Source organism: Idiotropiscis lumnitzeri, chromosome 13, assembly GCF_059441095.1.
Source record: "Idiotropiscis lumnitzeri isolate Australia: NSW breed Sydney's pygmy pipehorse chromosome 13, RoL_Ilum_1.0, whole genome shotgun sequence".
Taxonomy (NCBI): Eukaryota; Metazoa; Chordata; class Actinopteri; order Syngnathiformes; family Syngnathidae; genus Idiotropiscis; species Idiotropiscis lumnitzeri.
In genome coordinates, this window is record NC_142403.1 from 16,406,959 (window position 1) to 16,426,923 (window position 19,965).

At 40.9% G+C, this 19,965-nt stretch overlaps 3 protein-coding genes across 4 annotated transcripts; 1 reads left to right on the top strand and 2 right to left on the bottom strand.

The window, feature by feature from the left end:
- Positions 1–637: 637 nt before the first annotated feature.
- On the bottom strand, positions 638–3,654 carry LOC148324740 (transmembrane protein 205). Of its 2 annotated transcripts, XM_088313012.1 has the most exons (4): positions 3,277–3,649; positions 2,686–2,847; positions 1,492–1,655; positions 638–1,198 (listed from the first exon to the last, which is right to left on the bottom strand). In XM_088313012.1, exons 2-4 carry the CDS (start codon positions 2,783–2,785, stop codon positions 896–898), a joined length of 567 nt encoding a protein of 188 aa, XP_088169138.1. In that variant the 5' UTR covers positions 2,786–2,847; positions 3,277–3,649; the 3' UTR covers positions 638–895. The 2 variants fall into 2 exon arrangements, with proteins under 2 accessions (XP_088169138.1, XP_088169139.1); XM_088313013.1 differs by lacking the exon at positions 2,686–2,847 and having other exon boundaries at positions 3,277–3,654.
- A 6,678-nt stretch (positions 3,655–10,332) lies between these two features.
- On the top strand, positions 10,333–12,662 carry LOC148324741 (uncharacterized). Its single transcript, XM_088312336.1, has 7 exons — positions 10,333–10,401; positions 10,930–10,976; positions 11,059–11,133; positions 11,217–11,382; positions 11,465–11,572; positions 11,682–11,739; positions 12,062–12,662. Exons 1-7 carry the CDS (start codon positions 10,333–10,335, stop codon positions 12,511–12,513), a joined length of 975 nt encoding a protein of 324 aa, XP_088168462.1. The 3' UTR covers positions 12,514–12,662.
- Positions 12,663–12,908: 246 nt separating this feature from the next.
- Positions 12,909–19,134, bottom strand: dhcr24 (24-dehydrocholesterol reductase). The gene is made up of 9 exons (XM_088313243.1): positions 18,729–19,134; positions 18,125–18,280; positions 17,510–17,615; positions 17,012–17,130; positions 16,142–16,405; positions 15,669–15,812; positions 14,209–14,406; positions 13,538–13,716; positions 12,909–13,282 (listed from the first exon to the last, which is right to left on the bottom strand). The coding sequence occupies exons 1-9, from the start codon at positions 18,960–18,962 to the stop codon at positions 13,129–13,131; spliced, it is 1,554 nt and encodes a 517-aa protein (XP_088169369.1). The 5' UTR covers positions 18,963–19,134; the 3' UTR covers positions 12,909–13,128.
- Between the last annotated feature and the right edge of the window lie 831 nt (positions 19,135–19,965).

The following is a 19,965-nucleotide window of genomic DNA, read 5'->3' on the forward strand; positions in this document are numbered from 1 at the left end:
TTTTGTATCCATTTGTGATGCGGCCAAACAATTGTGATGATTTCCCAAACTGACTTTGTGATGTTGCGTTAGTTGTAGACGCGTCTCGGACGATACGGCGCAAGAATCCTAACTACCGCCCAAGACTACTCGCGAATGAACTTATTTTGTCCTGGCTGCTCAGTCCAAAATGACTGAAGCCAAAATAAGACCCCATCAGAAAACGAGAACGGAATCCAAACCAAAAAGTTAAAGTCGGAAATTAAAATTAAGGAGCCACTTCAGCCAAGGTAAGGAAAGAAAAAAAAGATGCCAAGCTTGTTGTTGGTTGTGTCAGTTCCATCCAAACAGGAGGAGCAGGACTGAGCAGGTCAGAAATCTCTCAAGTTGATCTTGTTAAAAAGACAAATAGCTTCTCATAGACTGACTTGACACGATCCAGTTTTGAACGAACGATGAACCTCCATAGATGACTTGCACAAATCAATCAATTTTCCCCCCTTGGCAAAATAACATAAATCGGAAGCGAAACTTGGGCTTTTGATCGTGGTCGATAAAATGATGAACAGGTCTAAATAGCAGACAGCGTTACGCATAAAACCTTGAAGGTTCTGTTGAAAAGCAAAAAAAAAAAAAAAAAAAAATGGCAGTAAAAGCCTACGTGAAAGCTGAACTTTTATTTAGGGTTTATGGCATTTAAACAATGTGATTGGTTAATTCTGAACACAGCGACAAACCTCAGTTTTCAGGTGTGCACACTTACGCAACCTAATCATGTCCTTTGATTTTACTTTTCTCAAAGATTGCAATTATTTCCTTGCGGTCACGCATAAGGCACGGTGAGAAATGGACGTATTAAATAGATAACTTACGGCATGCTCGTAAAAAAATATAAAAAAAAATTTAAAAATTTGTATCACAGCGTGCTGAGGTTCTCGGCCATGTAGCTGAGGCTGCAAAAGTTGCAGGCCACGCAGCACACGTTGCAGAGCGACGACAGCAGCCGGTAGAGCCGCAGGCGGCCACTCAGGTGGCGGTACTTGGCGTCCGCCTGGCGCAGCTTGGCGTAGGCCTCGCGGTTGGACGAAAGGCCGATGTCCTGGCCCAAGCCGCACGCCTGCTCCACCTGGTGCATGTCGCCCATAATCTCCGACGTCATCTGGCCGAACCACTGGGCGTTGACCGCCGCCACCGTCACCGACACGAAAAAGATGAAAATCTGTCCGGGGAGAAAGAGACTTTCTTAATTTGCATGTCGATACAGCCTTGAGTGGCTTGGTCTGTTGCTGTGATATGTTCGTGTGTCAGCCATATTGGATGTGGCATATCTGCATATAAAGTAAGCCAGTTCGGATTGTGTATTTATGGTACTTTGTTTTAGAAAGATTATTTTCTTCCTATTGTTCCTTCCTGGAACAGAGCAACAGCATTTGCATTTAATTCAAATGGGAAAAGATGTGATCGCAACAATTTGTCCCGTCAATACAGGCAGTGTCTTTTGCGAAAACCCACTTGGTAGGCTTCTCGCTCGTTCAGCAGGTCGCTGGGATGGTACACGGCGAAGATTGCGAGGTTGAAGAAGGCACAGGCTGAGCCTATGTGAAGGTAGAAGGGGACCAGGCGGCTCTGAATGAAGCCGTACGTATGTCTGTTCAGATGGTTGTCCATCACGAAACCTGCGCGGGGGGAAAAGTCCGTAGAAAGTTAAATGTTGGAATTGCCCACGTGGGTGTTGTGTTTATTTTTTTTTTGTGGGGTGCGAAAAATTTACTCAAAGTGTCGAAAGTAGCGTGGGAACGTTGGAGATACAATGGGAATGTCACGGTTTTTGCAATTTTTGTCTGAATATAGCTATAAATTACTACACCAAATCCAATTGCGCAAGATTTTTTAGGTCAAACTTAAAAACAAAGATGAAAACATCTAAAAAAAAAAAAAAACAGATGTGCAAGAAAGTAATTTAAACCTTTTTTCAATCAAATTTGCAATTAACCAGCGTTGCTTTTTGAGAACTACTTATGTAATGGATGCGTGCCTCATTATCAAAACAAATCCTTCATCTGCAAGGCAAGTTTAGCCTGAAGCCAAATTGCTGTGACGACTAACTTGACAGGCAACCTTTAGCCTACTTTCCCCACGGAGTCATGAAAGTTTTTACAATACACTAATGATGCATTACACATCTTAAGCCTTTAGCTGCCTCATAAGCTTATTGTCATGCAAAAAATAAATAAAATAAGCACGTTGTATGAAAACATTGGAGTAAAATAGTTTGTGATATCTTGAGTGAACTTTTTTTTGGATTGCAAAACAACCCTACACCGTCGAGTTAATACTCGTTGCGCACAATGGGCAAGGAGAGCGCACTGCCAACTACTGGAGTGGATGTGCAATTACACTTCATTGTAGTACTGCGGGAAAAAAAGCACGTTCCCCAGGTTCACACACACGCCCCCCTCAGCATCGCACCGCGCCCCCCCAAGGGGCCCCGCCCCACTATTTGAGAAGCACCGCTTTAAAGCCTTGTTTAGATTTCGATTCAAGACATTTTTTTAAAGAATCTACCATAGGGCGTGCCCAAGTCCGGTCCTCGAGAGCCCCTATCCAGCCTGGTCTAGATGTCCACCTGATTCAAATGATCAGAATCAGGCTGAGCTGATTTGGACACATCTTATCTACAGAATCTCTGCTGTGTGTGGCACTAACTTGAAATGAAGGTGACCCAAATCTGCATTCCCCAGTAGGTGGAAAGCAACAGCAACTGGGCCAGCTTGACGGTGAATGAGGGCTCCTGGTCGGTGGCCATGCTTTTTCAACGCTCGGTCCCGGTTCCGGAAAAGCCAGCCGGTCAAGCCTTCTGCCGCAGAGCTGCTTGGAAGACGTGACACATATCAATGTAAAGCTGTGACGCACCCAAAGTGCAAGCAGTGGTTCTTGTGCTGAAGTCGGGCGAAATTAAGGTAAACTTCCGCGCTGTTGTCAAGGAAACTTGAGTTTGCACACGCCCACCAGCTAGCATAGCGCGGCTATCGCCGAGTTTCAAACCACACAACCGAGTGAAATGACGTTTTAAATCGGAGCTGATAAGCTTTGTTGAGAAACAAAAACGAGTGCCGACTCGTAAATGTCGCGTTTGTGAAGTGAAAGCGGCTGAGGGAACAAAGTTCGACAGACGCGGCGAACAAGTAGAGCGCAAGGTTAAACGAAAACACTAGACGACTTTTTTAATTCAGTCTATTTTTTTAAGACGACGTAGCATTTGCGAATATTCTAAAATAGTTGAAAAAAAATGGGCACCTGTGTGGCGACACTGAAGTGGAGAAAACACCTGAGAGGAGGAAGAGCACTGGAAACGTCGGAGGGTAAAGTTCCGCCACAACAAACTGGTTCCACTGAGCTTCGAGCCAACACACGACACTTAAAATGTCACACGACGACTGCACTTGCCACCGCAACTGCTTGCATATTTGCGAGGCGACAAAATAAGGACGAATAAAATTAAGAGTTTCTTGACCACAATAGTTGGTTTACAAATGCTTTGACTTGCAATCTTCAAGACAGCTTCATTTTATTATTTACCAAACAAGTGCGTCGTAAATATAAAGCAAGTTACTGAATCATGAATCAGATTACAGCAGTAATGCAAATAGAGCCGAGGCTTTCTCGCATTCAACTTTTCATGTTTCATGAAACAATATGTTAACGTGGACTACAATTTTTAAGCACTCATTTTATTGGTATTACCAACATACACATACATAAAAAACACAGCGTTGAAATTACAGACTTTTGTCATTAGAGAAGTGCTTCAATATATTGTGAAGCCGACACACACGACACACGCTTCTCTTTTCTAGCAGTTAAAACAATTACAATTCTTTAAAACATTTTTCCGAGATGACCCTGAACGCACCATTAAACGTCGCGCTATCCTGACTTACACGTTTAATTCGTTCCTTGGTCAGACTTACAGCTAAAAATGTAAATATATCAAAAGGCATTTTCCCCATTGAGGTGAAAGGGTATTGCAATTCATGTACTGGAACAAAACAAATAAAAAAGCACTTGTACGGTTTAAAAAAAATGAATAGAAACATTTAAATGAAGTGGACGGGAAAGGTGGGGTGGATGTGGGGAGCACTTTTTGTTTTTAAAACAGGAATATCATTTTGGGGATTTTATAAAAACCTCAGTAAAAATGACAGTATGATAATAAAATGTGCATCATTTCGAGATGCTGAAACAAGAACTTTGATCTGGACGAGCACAATTTCACAATTATCTGGAGAGAAAATATGTGCGGCATTTACACTACTATGGTGGAAGTTGCTGGAGGAAAAGAACATGCTCTAAAAAAATTTAAAATCTTATCTCATTGGTATACTCAAGCCAATCTAAGAATTAAAAGCAAAAAGTGCACAAGGTAAAAAATGGGATTTTTAGGGTCCCTGTCCATGACCAGCCCAAAGGTGAAGCGGAAGTGCACGTGGACATCAGTGCGCACAAGGTGAAACACTTCAAAGACAACGTACCTACTTCCAAGATGTCCACGGGTACGTTAGATTTCATTGCATACCTCGAGACAATACACTTTGTTAGCTCTCAAGTGCCAAGGCTGGGATTTGATATTTCTGCCTCGGTCGTCCTACAACTGCGTGTAGGTGGTGCAGGGGAACGACGAGGACGAGGACGAAGACTTGGACAAGGGGGCATCGGCCCACATTGGGGTTGCCGGCTCCGTGAACAGGCTGTAAAATGGGTCCGCCTCGGGCAGGTTGCAGCAAGCCCACATTGGGGGTTCCGGCTCCGTGAACAAGCTGTAAACGGGGTCCGCCTCGGGCAGGTTGCAGCAGAATGCAGACGGCGCGCGGGACTGCACAGGGAGCTCAGGTACAGAAACTGCAAACGTCAGCACAAAACCCGTCAGCTTGACACAATCAATGCACTATCCCGACCTTCATTAAGGTCATATAATCTTCAATATTAGGAGAATTCAGATATTAGAATGAACATGTAACTAGATTAAATGTGTATTGTCATGAATAGAGTAATTTTTTGAAGGCTTTTCTTTCTTTTTTTTAATGTGGAGTGAAAAATACGTATTTTTCATTTAAGATGCAATATTAGACAAAGCTGGATATTTTGAAGAAAAATAAGATGTACTTTTTTTTAGTTTAAAGTCTTAACATGAGGATGAAATATTTTCAGGTTAAATATATATTATCCATTAAAGTTGTAATATTAAGTAAATAAACGTACACAATTTGAGAGGAAAGTTGTTTTGATGTAATAGCGTAATACCTTCCGTTTATGTGCAACATGGTCATTCAGTTTCAAAATCAAAGTCCTAACATTTTTTTTTTTTTTTAAATGGCTTCCTCCCAAAAAACAGATTTTTTTTAATGTAATCTTATGGGAATACATTAGCATGTTTGAGATTAAAAGATGTACATGTTTAAATTAATTCAGAGTAATAAATGTAAAATTGAGATTAAAGTCATAATATTTAAAGAACAATCGGTTTTCACTGTCAATGTAATAGAATAAATAAATAAAACAAAACACAAATGTAACTTGTGAAAAAACACCTCCTTTGAGTTAGAAAAAAAAAAGAAGCAACATTTGAATCTTCAAAGTCCTTGCGTGGTCATCTCTTTGATGTCAGTTAGTCTTGAAAATTGACATTACAATTGAAAATATACCCGCATACGTTTTTTTCCCCTTGAAATATATTACCTTATATTTTTTATAATTGAATCAATAGTTTTAGTTTTCTTAAAATATATTATTTTCTTTATTTTATAATTGAATCTTGTGTAATTTGTATTGAAGTCTTTCCAATACTGACAATGTTAATGCTAAGTGAAAGATCAAAGCCGCTATTTGAGTGCTGTGATCATTGCATTATACCATACGGAGATTTTTCGAATATTATGATTAAAGACAATGGCGTAATATAGAACACATGGTTTATAATGTGCGTCTTCATGACAAACATTGAATTTATTTTAAACTGCGGTTACCTCATCGAAATTAAGGACAATGGCATAATATAAACATGGCTTATGATGTGTGCGTTTTCACAACAAGCGTTCGTTTATTTTAGTCTGAATAAACTTTTCCGAATGCAAATTTTGATGTAATGTTCATATTACAAAGGATTTGTCGAATCTGGTTTCTTGGTGGTGATCTTTTTTTAAAAATTTTTGTTCAAAAAGTAAACTAAGGGGAAAAAAATGTGAAATATTTAAATATATGAAATTCACTTTTTGAATTGAACAACTGAAATGAAATATGAAACTAATGTTCTGAAATTAACTTGAAAGCAGAATTTTGGAGCTTGAGGTGTACCTAATGAAGTGAGTTCAACGAAAAATATTTGAGAAGTCATACTTACTTGTCGGATTTTTTAACCTGGTGGCTGCGCGGCCCCACACTCTCTTTTTCTTTTTTCCCTGAACCAACACACAAATAAAATAAAACCCTTGTGCATGACGCGCAAAACAACATTGGACAAATTTGTTCAATTTTGTGAAAATGAATAAACGAGGCCTCACGTAGTTGTCTCTGCAGGACCAGCCCGGGTAGGTGCTGGCGTGGATCAGGTTGAGCCGCTCCGATTCCACATAATATTTTTCCTGTTCCACCTGCGTCAGCGACTTCCACTGCGGACGCGATTACAGTGTTAGCACGCACACGTGTAACGAAGCGACTGTCACAAACACACTCACCATCTGCCCAAGAATCTTATTGACTGTGGCGCTGTCTTTATTAATAAATTGGGTCTTGACCAAAGGCCGCTGCTCCTTCATGAAGAGCATGAAGGCATTTGGAGGCTTCTTAATGTAAGGCCTGGTGGAATGCTGAGCTCCTGTATTCCTCTTTCTCCTGTTGGGAAAACAAAAATGTAAGCAAACAGATGCCGCCACTGGCAGGAGATTTTGCAGAGAATTCTTACTGTGAAGTGGAGTTTGTCGCTTTTGGAGGAGGAGGAGGAGGAGGAGGCGGTGGTTGCAGAGGAGATGGAGGAGGAAGAAAACAGTCTGATGCCAACTCATAAAAAAGCTGTGCATCACTACATACATAAATACACACACACACACACACACACGTTAGACGTAATGTGTAAATGTGTAAGATGTGTAACGTTTGGTGTTACTTACAAATCTTCAACGGGCAGTTGGTTCTCCGCCTCTGGTGCAAAATTGACCTGCAAAAAAAGTAACAAAAGTTTATATCTGCGGTTTAATACAATTTAGTGGTATGACTAACATGTAACTGATCAGTCATAACTAATCAGTCACATTGAAGATTTATTTAAAAGACTACACATCAACTACTTGGGACTATTATTTCAAGCCTTAAATTTTCCATCTGGCTGTGATTCATGATATAAAACATAAGAAACAACTTGATTTAAAATTCCCCCTGGAGAGGATATATAAATGTTAAAACAGCACGGATGAAGTTATAACTATGGAAATACATAGCACGCAAATGTCACATAAAATGACTTTAGCCATAAAGTAACTTGATTTTTTTTTCTCTCCCTCTGATAAGAACAGGCACCGAGTAATGTGAATTTATGGAGACTTTTTCATACTTAAAACTAGTCATTTTTAATTCTAGCCTTAAACGTTTATGTCCATGTTCCCAAAAAGTTATTAATGCTTAAAACTTCTCCCTACCTGTTGTTGATTTAAATCGGCGTTGATGACTTCTAAAAGAAGGTTAATGTCTAGGTCTAGGTCAAGGTCCCAGTCGATGTTTGCCATCTTCTTGGTTTGCAAAGTTTTCATTTAACGTGTCTAGTCTTACTTGCAGCATTTTATATAGCGCCACCCCCCACCAACTTTGTTACGTCACTCGAGCGCATCGATCTCGCTCTTGACCGTTGTTGAAAGAGCGGCGGCAAAAGCTAGCCGTTAGCTAGCTAGCGAACTAACGGGCATCATTCGGAGGCGTGGCCGCGTACAATTTGCGCAGAACGACGTCAACGTTGTCCGTGACACTTAAAACTTAAAAGAGAGAAACAGCATACTTGTACGTATCATGCGACATCTTCATGATCCCGCGAGGCTTCTCAACTGGTTGGGTGGACCCTGAGGTGGTCGCCATTTTGTGAGTCAAGCTGAGGATACTTGAAGTTAAAAATGTTTTGTTAACATTACAAATGTGTTAAAAACAAATAAAGTGACATCTTGGGGGTGGGGGCTAGGTTGCGTTAAACTTTATTTTTTTCAGGGGGGGGGGGGCATAAACGGAAAAAATCAGTTAAGTCGCATTTGCAGACATTAAATTAAATTTAAACAGATTTTGTTAAAATGTAGTTAATAAGAGGGGGGCCATCAACCAATCTTTACATTTGGTTTCTGTGGTTCTTTTAAAATAACTGGCTACCATTTGTCACACGTCAATGTAGAATACATTACAAAGTACAGTACATAGTATATTTGTGCTGTCCACGTGGGAGATTCTGATGCCCTGCTATGCTTTCCTCTTTGACCTTTTGGAAATATGAAGGTGTCATGCAAAACGCACGGCGCCACCGTGTGGCTGTGCAAGGGAAGACATTTGCAGAGAATTCTTTAGTTGATTTTTGTGGCATTGGAGGAGAAAGATGGAGAATGGAATCGCCTTTCTTTAGAAAACTCCCAATTCTAAAGACAAAAGGAAGAGTGTGAGAAGAAAACATCATGAACACACTATATAACGACCGGTAAATAAAAATACAATGGTTATTAACCAGCTTGTTGCTCCAATTTAGTGGCAACATAATTAGAACATTTAATTGAAAGACTAAATGAAAACTAAAATTAAGCAGCCTAAACATTTGGACTTTTATTTCAAGTCCCATGCTTCTCGTACTTGAGCCATATAATCTGTCATTTACTCGTGAAATCTAAACATTTTGTTTCTACTGAGTATATAGTAAAAATGATTTTTTTTTTTTTACAGCAATTAAGTAACCAGCTGTACAATATGGTTCTATTTGGCAAAACCCACAACAGTGAAATATATATATTTTTTATTTAGTGCAATAGTTTAGTCCTATGACGCAATACTCAACGCACACTATTACTGTAATTTTATTCAATGGTGTACTTACACTGACAATGACGTTTTTGTTTACCATTGCAGTATTTTTATCATTGCAGTATTTTTATCATTGCAGTATTTTTATTTCCCCTCTGACAGACTTCCCTGTGCACTATGGACAGGGATGTAAGTGTGTATATACGTGGGGATTTTTGTATATACTGTGTATATTCGCATAGGTTTGCTTTTTCTGAATGTTTACTGCTGATGTTATACATTAACGGCTACATTACGCCGCCGTCTCTGTGTGACCTATGTCTTTGCTGCTGTAACACTGCAAATTTCCCCATTATGGGAATAATAAAGGCCATCTTTATCTTTATATTTTAATTCATTGTCAATGTGTCTGGTCTCTGTTGATCTTTGCAATGTAGTATTGTGTACATTTGTGTCGTACTAATTCCAAATATTTGAATTCAAATAGAATCTCAGATGCAGATAATGTGAACTATCCATTTCAACAATTTGGACTCACTATATAAATAATCATTGTGTGTAAAATTAATGTATGAGTACAAGAATACAGATAAGAATGTTACCATATTCTAAATGACTGAACTAATATTTTTTCTATTGTATATGTACCTTTACAATTCAATGTAATAATTGCAGCCACCTAAAGTTAAGATAGCTCAAACATAGGAGGTGAAGGCAATGTACTGCAATTAAAATTTATTTCAATTTAACCATCAGTGTAAACGTTGCACTGCTGCAACACATAATAGGACGTTCACAGAGTAGCATGTACACATTTTACCAATTTAAAGTCGATTTGACTTTTTGGGGAGAAGTTTGTCATGTTCACCAAAAATGTTTCACCTCAAGTTCCTCCAGCTAAGCTCTCAAAATGGCGGTCACCCCGACAGCCCCTGGCTAGAAGACTCACCGCATCGTGATGGCCACGGAAGGTACATAGATAATTTTTTTCTTTCTTTTTAGTGAGTTTAACACAAGAATCTTTTTTCTTTCTTATTAGTGAGTTTAACACAACAAACGGCCGCCTTTCTGTTCAAATTTGACGCAGCCGCTGTCAACGTCACGTACGCGATCCGTTAGTTCGTGCCCGTTAGCATGGTCGCTGCAGCTCTTTCATTAACCGCCAAGTGCGTTGTCGGCAGGGTTGGTGACGTCACGAAGGTCACCCATGCGGCCGTGTGATTGGCTGAGGTCAGAAGTCGTAATATTTTTTTTTTTGGGGGGGGGTTAAAATGTCTCGATAATAAGCACACCATCACCGTTGAGACATCAGCAAGAATGACAAACGTGGAGTCGCACAGCTTTTATACCAACGTGGATTTAGGCATGCCCCGCTATCAAGACCAGGTGAGGAAAAGATTAAATGACTTAATTGCACATTAGGAAGTTTTTTTTGGAACATACACGCAAACCTGAGGCTACAATTAAATTTCAGTCTGAAAAAGCCTCCATTGAATTGAAATGATTATTTTTAATCTTGAGGCGAGAAAAAAATTGCACATGCTTCTTTATCATTCAAGAGAGTTTTTAGAACTTTTCTTATTTAATTTTTAGAAATTAAATGATAAGCTGCTGTAACTACTGTATTTGCGATAAATTATCCTCTTGAATGATATTTAATATTTATTTTAGTGTTTCAAACATTCCATGAGGAATTACAACCCAAAAAAAATATTATTAAAGCACCCCTCCAACCATTATTGAATAACCAAAATGGGCACGCAGAATTTCTGGGGGTTACCTGCGTGAAATTGAAAGTCCAAAATTGCTGTGCTGCTTAGTTGACTTAGTTTAAAAAAAAAAGTTCTATATGTGGAATTATATTTATGCGTTACTACTCTTACGAAGTAGGTTCATAACGTCTTTTGTTTGCAGGTCAGTGGTGCACCTATGGGGGTCAGTCATCTGCCTGTTCAATTTCTGTAAGTAACACAAACATTTATTCACCACATTTGCATCCTTCCGTTTCCTTTTGCTATAACGTGTGCGTGTCTTGATTTGCAGGCTTGGATATATTTCCTATAATTTGCTGCCCAGCACATACGTTCTCCCTCTTCTACCTCCACCACAAAAATCAAGGTACGTTATCTGTGCAAAATGTATTTTCTTGAACGGGCACACACGGGGGACACAAGTTTGCTAATGCTTTGTTTTCCCAACAGAAGAAGAAGTACAGGGCCGCTGAAAACGGATAGTCCCTACATAAAAAAGCCCCCTAACGCGTTCATGCTTTTTATGAACGAGCAGCGGCCTTTCCTCCAGGCCCAAATGAAAAAAGATGGATTGCGTAAAGATAGCGCAGCCATAAATAAGATGCTGGGGAATATGGTGAGTGTTTGAGACACACACATCCTTGTAGCACGTATGCTGTCATGTATGTGTGTGCTGAAACTTTTGATTACATCCACAGTGGAAGTCATTAACTGTGGAACAGCAGGATAAATATTTCCGCCAGTCTGAGCGGCTGCAACAAATCCACGCCAGCATGTATCCCAACTGGTCCTGCAGGGATAACTATGTGAGTCCCGTAGTCACTTAGGATTCAGTAGAATAATAAAGGACAATGTGTGGAATGTTTTTTTTTTTTTTTTGTGAGCAATGACCATTTTTTAATGTGTTTTGTGCAGGGCAAAAAGAAAAAGCGATACTGGTGCAGTGCAACTCCCACCTTCAGCTATCTGACCAGTAAGTACTGCCATATTGTATATGAAAATATAACACAATTTTTAAAAGTAAGTTTAATTACAGCTCAAATCTGATGAAAATCAAGAATGATATTAATACTGTACTCAAATAATTTCAATGCAGAAATTAGGCTGGAATTCGCTTGTTCATTTTGAATCATCTCATCAAATTATTAACGACTACGAACGGTTAATACCTCTGACTTACCGTGTCAATCAAAACTGAGCAGTTATCTTCGGGAAGGTAGAATCTTGTAGTAAATCTCTTCAGATTCTGGAAAGTCGTCTCGGGAGTGACGGGTGTTTTACGTTTATGTTTGCAGTGCCTGCACCTGCGGCCCCCATGCCGCGCTCATACACCCACCTTGAGGACGAGAGGGACGTGGCGTCAATTCTTTTTAAGGAGCTCGAAGCCGTGGAGGCGGCCGACGCACCCTCCCCCTTTTCGTCCTCTTCCTCAAACACCGGCCACCTGCATGAGGACGAGGATGAGCTGACCGACTCCCTTTTTAAGGAGCTGCAAGCCCTGGAGGCCGCAGAGGCGGCCGAGATGTCCTCAGCCTCCAGTTCGTCCGCGTCCACCTGCAGCCGGCATGGGGAGGAGGAGGATGAGCTGACCAATTCCCTTTTTAAGGAGCTGGAGGCCCTGGAGGCTGCAGACGCGAGGCGTCCTAAGCCTCCTGGTCATCCTCGTCCTCCTGCTTCGCCAACAGCTCGGAGGAGACATGGCCAAGGCAGAGAACGTGCTGGCTGTTTTGGACTGGATTATATGTAGTATTTTAATATGTTTTTTAAATATTTTAACTCCTTGACTGTTGATTTTACAAAAATATGAAGTGTTTTTTTAATGTTTTAATTTCATAATTTCCATGCACTCTGATTCGTTTTTTTTTGGGAAGTTTTATAATGACTATTGTTGCAAGTTCAGGCGCCAAGGAATTTTTTTTAAATACTTTGTACATATATTATTGAATTGCTTCTCTTTTTATTATTGAATTTTTTCTCTTTTATACATGTTTTATTTCGTGATGAATTATTCAAATGAATTCTTATTAAAAACATAGAATGAATTGTTTGTGAATAATTTTAAAAATGTATTTCATCAATTGAAGTCAGTGTTGTTTGACTTAAATCTGAATATACAGATTTGAAAAGACCAACATGCAGATGCAATATGTACAACTTTTTTTATTGATTAAAACATGTTTAAAAAAATAGGACCATGTTTTTTTTTTTTTATTCTCAAAAAATAAGGTATTGATGTGTGAGGCACATTGAGACTTGAAGGTAGATGATCAACATTCGACAGCAGCGAGTTTAAAAGGTATAACAACTTCTATTTGTTAATTTACACCGCCTCGCACCTGATACAAACTTTGGCTGCAGAAGATCAGTGTCTGGCGGCTTTACAAATTTTGTCGTAAACTTCGGGGAAAGCGTCCTTACAGCCGAGCTCCCGTCTCAATTTGTGATAGAGCTGCCCGTCGAACATTTCCCAAAACTCGGCGCGGTCCATGTAGACGTCTGCGTACAGCATCTGGAAGCTGACGAGTCAAAGCAGAACAATTCAGGAACCTTACAAAATATATTCCATCTGCAATTGCGCTACACTTGTATTGGCAGATATCCGGCGCAGACTGGATTTATTTTCCTGCATCTAGAAAATGCTTCATTCCAACTGATTGAGTTTTCTTTGTCTTTGCCACAACACAAATTCCAAACGTAAGCGAGAGAAAAACAAAAAAATCTTGAATTGTGTTAAACATGCAATATAAACCAGCCTCAGTTACGTGACGTACCCGTGGACGTCTCGGACAAACTTCTCTAGCCGCCGCGTCGTCGCTGTTGCCTCAAAGTGTTTGACTTTGGGCTCGCCGTACGCGCCGATGTCCACGTACAGCTCCTCCTCTTCACCTGTGGGGTGGACCATGCCCCTGCCCGGTGGCAGGAGGAACGGGCAGAGCCAGAGAGGGTAAACCTGAACACAGAAAAAAAAAAAAAATTTTTTTTGATGGTTCGTGTTAAACTGAGAGATATGGCTTTAAAACAAAATCCCCTATTTGTTTTCACAGAAATGCGACTTCGGCCAATTTTTTAATTTGTTACTCCATTAAACACACATTTACACTACCATCCTCAAATTAACATTTAAAATGTGAGCAAACAAATTGCATGGCTCAGCTCAGCCAAACACTTTTGATGATCTTTTGGCTTCCTTGAAAAATAATACGTCTTAGAAGGACATTCATTAGGTGAAAAGTTTCCAACATGTCAATATATCACTGCATATAAATATCTTTAGGAATGTTCAGTGTGACTGATCAAAATGTCGGGCTTCTTTGTCAAACTCAAAACAACGGAAAAATAATTCTGCTCCCATCTGTTTTATACTGAGAATTAAAGTCACACTCAAATCAATAAAATGGATGACAGGCTCAGCCCGAAGTCCGAGTAAACATCGTATCCCTACTTCAATGTCCTGGTGAAAGCGTGTGATGGCGGCCTCCAGGTGCTTCATGGGCACCAGCATGTCCTGGACCACGTGGTGCTGCTCGTACAGACGGCGGATGGTTTCTCCCTGCGTGAGCTTCAGCAGCGAGATCTTGGGGGGGACCATCCATCCAAAGAGCCAGCGGAACGCCGGGTGGTTGCCGAAGGGGATGATATCCTGGTGGGGGAGAGACAATTGTGATAGTTTTAGCACAGGAGTCAACTTTTGGTGGTCACAATGACTTCAGCCAAAGAAGAAAGGCCGGGATTCAGACCTCATAACTAACTCAAGTGTTTACTACATTGTCAGAAAATTCTACCACACATGTGTGACGTCAAACCAGTGCTGAGAAGAACATTAATGAGGTAAGTAATAAGGAGTTATAAGGTACTTAAATTCTTATTAAGCTGTACTGATGAAACTGCAGTTAATGAAATGCTGGGCAATTTGGAACAACATCTTTAATATGTGCACATTTACTGTTCTTTTTCTTGCGCAATACACTGGACAAATCTGTCTTATACTGCCCCCTGGTGGCCAGGACGTGCACACCAGAACCAGCTTCACAATTGTAGTGCGACAAAAACTGTTCAATTCTGTTTAATTATATTTCATTGTCATCGCGGTACATTTTTCAGAAACAATTTGTCTCATCAAAAAAAAAAGAATCTCGATATTTTTTTTTTCCCATTTCTTTTTGGCTGGAATGCATCTCTGGCATTTCGAATCATTTCAATGGGGAAATATGATTTGGGGGAATGCGTGTCAAGTTACATTTAAAAGTAGCTTAAGTTGACACAAAAACTCTACGGTTGCTGGTGAGGAAAGACACTCGGTATCCTCCAAATAACAGCAAAAGAAAGTCACATTTGAAGAAGCATTTCATTTGTAATTGTAATTCAATCTTTTCAAGTGACACCAAGCCATTTAATCTGTCATTCAACCCTGTAAACGTGAGCACAAATTACTACACGCTAATTACACAGATGTCAGAAGATGCAAGTGCAAGGTTACAATCAGATACTCTATCGTCTCGAGATTTAGCCGAGTCAGCCCGTCCCGGGACATCGCTTTCAAAAGCGGGCAGACGGCATCCACAGAGGCCGGCAGATGGCCACGTGTCAGATCAGCACGATGCATAATTAAACACACCATTAACCGGCGGCACCAGAACAAACTAATGGCTCAGTGGGCCGCACGAGGAACAAAGAAAAGAAACGTGCACAGCTGGAAAGGGAGGATGACAAGACAATATCTAAGTTTGTTTGTGTGCGTGTGTGCATATCAATCAAATAAAAATCACCGTGTAGAATGCAATTTTTAAATTCCAACGACTGCAATTTTGAAAAAAGAAAAAAAAAACAACAACAAAAAAAATAATTTATAATCACATTAAATATTGTACTTGAATATTTTTCAAAACTGTTCAACCCAAGTACCTGCAGTTCCCAGAAGATGCTGCGTGTGTGTCTGTGGTAGTATTGTCTGAGGGGGATATACTCCACTCCATCCTTGCCGCCCATCAGATAGCCTTCCACGTGCTTGAAGAACCACGGTTTGAAGTGCAGGCCGATTCTGTTGATCTGAAGAAAAAAAAATAAAAAATATCAATAGCTTCGAATGTCAAGAAGTTGCTGACTATTCCAACAGAAACGTTTTTGGCACCTGCAATTTTATATTTTTTTCACTGGAACCTGTGATTTTTTTTTCACTGGTACATTACATTATATTTTCCTTCTTAAAAATACAAACTACAGTTTTCTGTGCATGGTGACTTGCAATAGCAGTGTTTTAAGCTGCGAATGAAGTCATGGAAGAAAAACTTGTATCTCAAGGCACCATTGTAGTTTATGCTAATATTAATTGGGGTCATGAAAATCTAAATGAGAAATGCTAGCTAGCACCCTCCTACCTTGTCTGGCTCGGCGTGCTCGCTCATGCTGCCCGTCATGATGACGGCAGAGTCCAGCGTGTACTGGATGCCCTCCACAAAAGTGTTGCGCTTGTCCCGCGTTGCCTCAGCGAAGCGGCGGCAGATATTGTCCAGGCCTCGCACCGGCTCGTAGCGCAACTTCACCCACGGCTTGGCCGGCACAATTCTGATCTCGGCCGCCACCAGGAAGCCGAGAGTGCCGCAGGACCACGGCACGGCGTGGAAGAGGTCCGAGTTCTCGTCCTGGTGGTCAAAACAATATTTCAGAGTAGATAGATAGACGAACAGACTGGTAGATTTAGTTTGAGACTGGCGGATTTTTATTTGAATGCTGAATTACAGTAAAAATAAATAGAAATGATACATTTTTAAAATAATCATCAAAAGTTTTTAAAACTGGTGTGTTTAAGGACTGTGATTAGTCATAATCAAGGCATCGCGATCATCAGGCTGTTTTAGTGCCGCTTCTCCGCTGCCCGCCCCCCTTCTGTCTGGAAAGGGGGCTCGATGATGACGATCGAGGTGAGGCCGTTGCAATTCTGAATTTGCCGAGCAGGACGCTTCCTTCATTTCATTGTTTAAACTCACATTGTTCAGAATTCAGGCACCGTGCCAGGATTTTTTTCTCTCTCCAGGGGGCTTGGGAGGGGTTTGACAGAGGTGTGGGAGGGCTAAGTTACTAGTACTAGTTGTAGTAAATGAAAGCAAGTTAACGAAAAAAAACATTTGGGTGAGGGGATGTTGTTTGATTTTTGTGAACGGTGACCCTGTGAAGCCGTTTGAGACGGTTTTGTGATTAAGCATAACTAAATTCGACAAGCACATGTGATTGAGTTCCGCCCGTCTCACCTCGCTGCAGCGCACAAAGCTGCCGTCAGCCAGCACCAGCTCGTAGGCCACGCAGATGTGCTGGAAGAGGCCGTGAATGTGAGAGGACGACTCGATGCCGGTGCCCATCACCAAACCACCTGAGACAGACGAGAGGGGAGGTTGAGAACGCGGTGTGATTTAATTTCTGGCATCACAACAACAGATGCCGCTCGCCGTGGACGCGCACACGGACGTCAGGGTAAACGAATGCGAGGCGGCCTGATGGGAAAACATTAGGCCGTGTTGATGTGCAGTTTATGGCATCAGGAAATCCATTATGAAACCCGATCCCTGGGCGCCTCCAACTCGGCGGCCATTTCCGCCCTGGTTTTTATCTGTGCAGCTCCAGCGTCGCTCCTCTAATAATATTAAGGACGAGGCCAAACAGGAAGCAGTGATGGATGGGGGAGTGAAGCGTCCTCCCACCGTCACACTCCCTCCTACTGTGACGATTCCCGAGACATGAATGCGACGTACCCACGGTGAGGTCATCCAGTTCGGGGAGCACAGGTAGCGTCCAGCCAATGGAGGTGAGGAGTGCCGTCACCTGACCCATGTTGGCCAGGGGCTCCACTCGCACCACCTGAACACCAAACACACGCAACAACAAACTTCATCATGTGTGACATCCCGCGTGAGATTCCTTAAATCTTGTGAGAGTTGAGCTCAGTGAGTATCTCCTCCCCTACAGTGGATATAAAAAACAACACACAGGTGTTCAAATGCTGGGTTTTTATGATTTATATAAAAAAAAAAAAAAATCAAGCTAAATTATTTCAAAATGTTTCTTCCACCAATAAAGTGAAATTTGAAACTGTTTTCAAAAAATATCTTTTTTTTAAGCGCATCAGGCTAATGAGATATTTTCATTATTTCTTTTTAAGTTTGACCTATAAAAGATTGCGCAATTGTTTTTTTACCATGCGTTATCATTTAGAGCTGTGACATTCCAGAAGAAAAACCTGTGGCAGAATTTAACTCACCCATCTGCCTATCTGGGTATGACACAAATAAATCCAACAAGAGCGGAATTTGCAAACAAACTCCTTAAATCTTCTTAACCGTAATCTTGTGGTAGCGTGTCCTCCTCACCTGCTTTTGGGTGTCCACCTCCAGAATGTCCATCATATTGATGGCGATGTTCCTGTGGGTCTTCTTGTACTTGCCCACCCGCAGCGACACTGTGAGCCATCCGGGTCGGCCTGTGCACATGAAGCCCTTACCGCCCTGCAGCCGCCACTCACGCACCTGGAAAAGGGTCAGAGTTGTAACCTATGAAACAATGGCTGAGGATGGTATGATGAACAATGACTTGTCAGCCATGTTATTTGCTTTGTATGGTGTGAAAGAAAAGTTTTTAATTGGCATTAATATTTTTTTACAGTTTGCATTCAGCTCAATCATAATTTATGCTTCGAATAACCAGTTAAATAACTTGTGCCAGAATGTGAAAATACCAGAAAAATTACAGATAGCAAAATGTTCCCTGAGGTGTGGGCGCGGCCTGAGTGACGAAGGGTGGTCTTGCTTCACCAGCACGCACTGTTTTATTTTTGTAAATAAGTTTATTTGTATTAAACAAGTCATTAATATTTAGACTGAAAGGCAAAAAAAAGAAAATAAAGAAAAAGCAAGAAAATTCATACGTTTGATTGATTCTGACCTCGCCTTCTGCGCATGCGCCAGGTTTACTCACCTGTCTCTGGATGTCACGCACGCGCTGCTCGTGCAGTTTGGGTGCCGAACACATCTTGAAGATGAGCCAGGCTCGCACGTAGAAGTACACGTCGAATACGACGGATAGAGGCAGCAGAAACAAGCAAACGAACATCCACCGCTGGTGAACTAGCACGTAGTCGACACCTTTCACTTGGATCCACATGAGCAGCAAAAGAAGCGCCACAAAAACGAGGCAGAGCAGCGACTCCATCGTGTCCGCTCGCGGGGAAGTCGAGTCGTATTGTAAAAGCGCTGTTCGACACACAAAGTCAATCTTATCACACAAAAGTTGATATTCTTTCCACGGAGATTGGTTTGTTAAGGTGCCAAATAACAGCGCCAGTCACCCTACCCCAGTGATAGGTGAGCGGTGCTCGCTGGACTCGAAGCCACGCCCAGTAGATGACACTCATTGGGGTATTTCGCTACAGAGGCGGGACGAAGCGCAGACGCCTCGCGATGATTGGACGAGTGTGCGAGAGTACCAAATTGTTGTTGGGCAGTTTCGCCCGAACTTCGACCAATGGCAGCGCATGAAGTAGGTCACACCATCCCACCCTGAAGGCTTCTCACTGTGTGGTCAAATAAACCACGTTTCTTATATGTGCTCATGTATTTAAAAAAAAATAATCCTGAACGTAAATTAAGAAAGGAATAAATTTGTTTTGGTAAGGGGGTGTTATTTTTGTACAAAATTCTGATAACATTCATTATTTATATTGTTTATATAACAACAATCCCATGTGTGTGAGAAATAGCTTGGAAACCCGGACGTTATGTACAAATGAATTTATGAATATTTACATGCGTACAGTTATATTATTATCCATATTCTTAGGTCTCATTTTGCAGTCATGGTTTTTGGATAGAATAATATACCATTTAAATCGCATTGTTTTAATCTCGCTCAAGTTCCAATCTTCAATATACATATTGCATTCATGCATCATATGCATATTAACAGATATTTCATATACTGTACACCTTGTGTAGGCATACTATGTTATATTAAAACTATATTATATTACTGTATATCTATCTGTGACATTCATAACCACCCGAAAGAATAAATTGTCAGGGATTCTCATTTTAAGCATTTGAATACATCAAAAGTACTACTAGGAAATTCTTAGTACCTTTCAAGTTAAAACGGTCCCAAAATGTCCCTTATGTTGCCTTCATTGTGTGAGCTAGTAGGGGAATAATGTCGAGCG